The 5,424-nt window shown below is 35.7% G+C and overlaps 1 protein-coding gene across 1 annotated transcript; it reads left to right on the top strand.

Annotated features, from left to right (window-relative positions):
• Positions 1–1,220: 1,220 nt before the first annotated feature.
• Positions 1,221–3,909, top strand: LOC123208166 (SCY1-like protein 2). The gene is made up of 2 exons (XM_044625566.1): positions 1,221–1,914; positions 3,754–3,909. Exons 1-2 carry the CDS (start codon positions 1,414–1,416, stop codon positions 3,892–3,894), a joined length of 642 nt encoding a protein of 213 aa, XP_044481501.1. The 5' UTR covers positions 1,221–1,413; the 3' UTR covers positions 3,895–3,909.
• The last annotated feature ends 1,515 nt before the right edge of the window (positions 3,910–5,424 follow it).

Consider the following 5,424-nt stretch of genomic DNA (forward strand, 5'->3'; position numbering starts at 1 on the left):
GCCGTTTCAGTGGTCAGATGCTTATGAGGAAAGCTTCCAAGAATTGAAAAGAAGATTGACTACTGCTCCTATGTTAGCACTTCTAGAGGAGGGAGTTGAGAACGATTTATACACCGATGTCTCACACAGTGGTTTAGGAGCAGTGTTGATGCAGCGAGGCAAAATGATAACATATGCCTCAAGACAGTTGAAAGAATTCGAAACTTGATACCTTACTCATGATTTAGAGTTAGCAGCGGTAATTTTTGCTTTGAAATTCTGGAGATACTATTTGTATAGGGTAAGATGTAATATTTATACTGCCATAAAAGCCTCAAATATTTCTTCACTCAAAAAGAGTTAAATACAAGACAAAGGCGATGACTCAAGTTAGTAAAAGACTATAACTATGATATTAAGTACCATCCAAACAAGGGTAATGTGGTTGCAGACGCCCTCAGTAGAAAGGTGATGATATCACAATTAACGGTCTAGAGAGAAATTCAGAGAGATATGGACCGAGAGCAGATTGAGCTTATGATTGGGGTCTCGCCAGATTAAAGATTCAACCCACTCTCATATATGAGATTTGAGAAGCTTAGACAAGAGATGAGTGGTGTCAACAGAAAATTCAGAAAGTGCAAGAGGGTCTCGAGATAGAGTTTCAAGTATCAAATTGAGTTCTCAAATTTAGAGATCGAGTGTATATTCCCCAGATAACAGAATTGAGACAGAGAATTTTTACAAAGGCTCATAGTTTTCTTTACACTGCTCACCTAGGGGTGTAAAGAAAGATGTATCAGGATTTAAAAAGATATTTTTGGTGGTCAAACATAAAAAGGGATATAGGTGAGTTTGTTACCAGATGTCTCATTTGTCAACAAATTAAGACTGAACACCAGAGACCCTCAGGGTTGCTTTAGCCTTTGCCTATTTCAGAATGGAAATAGAAGTATATCTCCATGGACTTTATCAGTAGACTCCCTAGAGTTCAGAATGGATGCAATGCTATTTTGTTTAATATGCATTTAATATAAAAACTAATAAAACATATGTTTAATATATTTTAGGTTCAAAAATTTGAAATATCATATTTAAAACACGAACTAACTGAAACGTGAATTATACGCATTTTTACTACTTGGATGAGCACATGCCCTGGACTGTATTAAATTTTGGGGCACTGAGTTCTGTTTGAAATCTCAGGTACTGAACTGTTGTTTTTCCTATATTAATAAATCAAAAATTAAATAACTTAAAAACAAAAGCTCAACGCAATTCTGCGAAAAAGAGAGCTTCGATCAAACGGAAATGGGACGAAAAAAGCTTCTTTGATTCATCGTCTCAAATTCTCCAATTCCTCGTAAAATAAAATCAAAACAACATCATAAAAAAAATTCAATATTTTTTCTCTAATTATTAATACAATCCAAAATGTCTATCAACATGAAAACCCTAACACAAGCCCTCGCCAAAACCGCTGCTGTGATTGAAAAAACCGTACAAACAACTGTACAGGAGGTAACTGGACCGAAACCTCTCCAAGATTACGAGCTTATTGACCAGATCGGGTCAGCGGGACCCAGTCTCGCCTGGAAACTCTACTCTGCCAAGGCGCGTGATACTACACGCGCGCAGCAGTATCCTATTGTATGTGTTTGGGTGCTGGACAAGCGCGCGCTGTCGGAGGCAAGGGTGCGTGCAGGATTGTCGAAGGCGGCGGAGGACGCGTTTCTGGATCTGGCTCGTGCGGACGCGGGAAGACTGGTCAGGCTTCGGCATCCGGGAGTTGTACACGTGATTCAGGCAATGGAGGAGAGTAAGAATGCGATGGCGATGGTGACAGAGCCGCTGTTCGCGTCGGTGGCAAACGCTTTGGGGAATTTGGAGAATTTTGAGAATGTGACGAAAGCGCCGAAGGAGCTTAAGGGATTGGTATGTGTAATGTGTTTCTTTAGTTTCTAATTAATGATGATTTTGAGTTGCATTTGGTACTCTTCAATTATTTTCTTTAAACAAGTTAAACTAGCGGAATTAGAGTAAATGTTATGAAGTTGGGACTGTGAACTATGTATCTATCAAACTGATGATGTGGCAGTTAATACTGTGATTCATAATATCAATGGTCACATCAGTTGGGATACGATAATGATAGCACTTGTAATGCGGAAGTTATAGTCATAAGTTGATATTGTAGATTATCAGTGTATCCTTCGATGATCTGGTTATGATTATGTAGTTATTTTTATAGTTAGCAGTGACATTGCTTAGCTGTGTGTTCTGTTCTTTCTTTTGGTTGGATTTCTTGAATGTTGCTTCAAAGCATCTTTTGAAAGCATTGATTGGATCGTTTCAAAATGTCATGGTGTAATGTTTGGTTTTATGTATTTCTTCACATATGATGATATGTAGACTATGATGGGCCATGTGAAGTATTTGTGATTTTTTTCATAAATCAGTTATTTTGATGAAAAATAAAAACTTACTGACTTGAAACATTAGTGCAATCTTTGCTAGAGTATGCAGTCTTCAGAAGAAGTTTTATGTTAGTGTAATTACAAGTTGTGTAATAAATGTTGTAACCATGTCTTATTTGGATGATCTTATGGTTCTCTTTTAAGTGAGCATTGGCTATCATATTTTTGCAACACTTGTTGGGAGAGTATCGGCCATCATAATAATTATCAAGAGAACTTTCTCAATATCTTTTCAACATCTGTTATGTTTCTATTTTTTTTTTTTCTCTTTGATGTGGAAATACAAGAGAAAGTTAAAAAGTCTGTGGAAGGGCATGGAAACATCATCTTGTTTATTGGGACAACCTTTCCTCCCCCAGTTTGGGCTATTGTTAGGGAACCTGGAACATGGTGTTCTATGCTAGAGAATAGATTGTGGAGGTTCAGACTTGGGAGAGAGATAGATAGTGGAATGCGGTGAATAAAAAATGTTTGTGATTACCTGGTGTTATATGTGTAATGAAGGGTGATTATATTTTCCTTGCTAGGTTGCTAGAGAAGTCTACTTGATATTTATTTTTACTATTGTGTGAAAGAGTTTGTTGGATAGTTAGATGGGATGTCTAGGAAATAAGATGCACTGTAGGATGGGGGACTATCAAGTCACTTTTGGTTCTGAAATATCCAGCCAGAGGGAAATCACAGGGGTTTTCAGGATGTCAAAGATATAATATTCAATGGGACAAGAATCTGAAAATTTGTGATACTGCTAATGTTTTATTTTATTTTCTTTCATATAGAATCTTTTGAAATATTTGGTTTATGATATTTTCGGGAGACAGAATTATAAGAAATTTAGTGTTTGCACACTCATCTTAAGTGTATGGTAGTGTCCCAAGGCCAACTCAAAGATAGGGAAAATAAATGTTCCAGCTTTCTATCATAATTTTCTGGCATTTAATGTAACTTCGTTTCAAAACGCAAGGGGGAACAAATAAATAGAGATTTAGTTGCTTGCATTTTGGCAAAGTAGACATGATGAAGTAGGAACTGCTGCTTACTTCCCCTACAACAGCAATGGAGTACTTTCCTTAAGATCCAAAATCCCAATTTTTTTGTCTAGATGTGTAATTCTATTGAGATAAAAGACCAGCTGTACTTGGTCTTTTTGTCGTATTATGATCATAACTCATCTAGCTCAAGTTAGATTATATCCAGGCATTTTGGACTGATCCTTTGCTTATTGTTGAATCTATATAAAGGGCTATTTTTATTTATGTGTGACAGTTATAGCCTTCTGAATGTGTTTGCTTTGCAGAAAATGAGTTTGTTGGAAATGAAGCATGGCTTAATCCAGATTGCAGAATCCTTGGATTTTCTCCATTGCAATGCTCGTCTCATTCACCGAGCTATATCACCTGAGGTTATTTCTTCACTTTATACATGTTTTCATCATTAAAAAGTTGCAACAACTTGTTCCTACTTTCTTGGATTGTTCTTTAGAATTATTCCATTGATATTTATCTTGATTATCTTCTTCAACTTTCATTATTCAATTTTTTTTTTTTTGGAAATTGGAAATTAAAGGTCTTCATTGCTTTAAAACTAACCTGAACTCTTATCTTTTATAATTATAGAAAAAAATGGAAATGGCTCGAGAATTGATGAGACTGTCTTATCTTCCTCTGCTTTCTCTCCTGTTTTTTATTTTTTCTTTGGTGTGGATGGGATTCATTTGGAATGTTCCATATATAATTTTGCTTTTTTTGATGTTTTCATGTAGAACTTCACAATAGGAAAAAAAAATGCAGGTTTTCTCACTTTACCAGTACTCTTCTTTTGATTATAATTACTTAATGGTGAGTGTTTGAGTTGATGCTGAATATTGGTGTGGTAGGGATCGTAATTGTGGCAAATCAGAAACCTTGTGCCATTCTCACTCACACCCAATAAAATCAAATCGAAAAATCACAACCAACACACAAAACAAAAGAGAAGAGTAATATAATTATGATTTTATTTCTCTTGAAGTTAAGAACTCAACAAATGAAAGTAACACTGGATAACTTCGGCTATTCAAGGAATCGAAGACCTCCGTTTTAGCCCAAGTTGCCTAGAAAACCAAATGATATTCTTCCTGTTCTTCCTTCTCATGCGCTCCCTTTTTATCCTTTCTCCCTTTTTTTCTCTTAGCTGCATGGCCCTCTTTTTGTTTAAGTGGTCCTCCCATTCTTTTGTGCCAACATCCCTTTTGCATTCTTGTCCCTAATTGTTTGTCTCTTATGGGTAAGAATCTTAACATTACCTGCCTATTTGAGAACCACATTGTCTTAAAGGTGAAAGGTGGAAAATGGAAAGTCTTTTTAATAATTTTCTTCTTTGTTTTTTTTCTTAGAATTTAGATTTTTTTATTTTTGCAAAATATTTATATTTTCTCTATTTTTCAGATTTTTTTTTTTATTTTTTAAACCAATTAAAAATAGTTTAAGAAAAAATATAAAATATATTTTAAGCATCACCTGTGCCTGTCACATCTCCCTAACCTACCATCTCCTTCAACTTCTTCATCTTCAACAAAACATGTTCCTCACCAATACTCTCTCTCCAAACGCCTTCCATCAAGCTCAAAATAAGCTCACACTTCCTCTAGAATTCGTCGAATAGTGGGAGCCAATGCTTCGAAGCCTCCAAAATCAAATCCATATATTCCTGCTTTATCTTTACCTTCTTGCTCAATTTGAAGAAAATCTCAACCATTTTGTCGTTAGCCTAGTTGTTGCTAGTGGTTGAAATCTTCATTTAGCTTTCAAAATGTTCACCCTTAAGATGAGTATCACCAGTTGTGGCCTTCACTTCCACTACCCTCTTAAATGGTTGACAAAGACATCAAAAGTTTCACTAGCAAGATTGAAGACAAGGCCTTCTTCTCACCATTCTGACATCCTTCCATGTTGGAATCATCCTTTTCAAACCATTCTTTCCAAGTTTA

Source organism: Mangifera indica, unplaced genomic scaffold (genome assembly GCF_011075055.1).
Source record: "Mangifera indica cultivar Alphonso unplaced genomic scaffold, CATAS_Mindica_2.1 Un_0148, whole genome shotgun sequence".
NCBI classification, from domain to species: Eukaryota; Viridiplantae; Streptophyta; class Magnoliopsida; order Sapindales; family Anacardiaceae; genus Mangifera; species Mangifera indica.

Bases quoted from the DNA above. Each gene is read 5' to 3' on its own strand.
- LOC123208166 (XM_044625566.1), top strand. From the start codon at position 1,414: ATGTCTATCAACATGAAAACCCTAACACAAGCCCTCGCCAAAACCGCT. The intron at 1,915-3,753 runs GTATGTGTAATG...TTTGCTTTGCAG, and splicing joins CGAAGGAGCTTAAGGGATTG to AAAATGAGTTTGTTGGAAAT.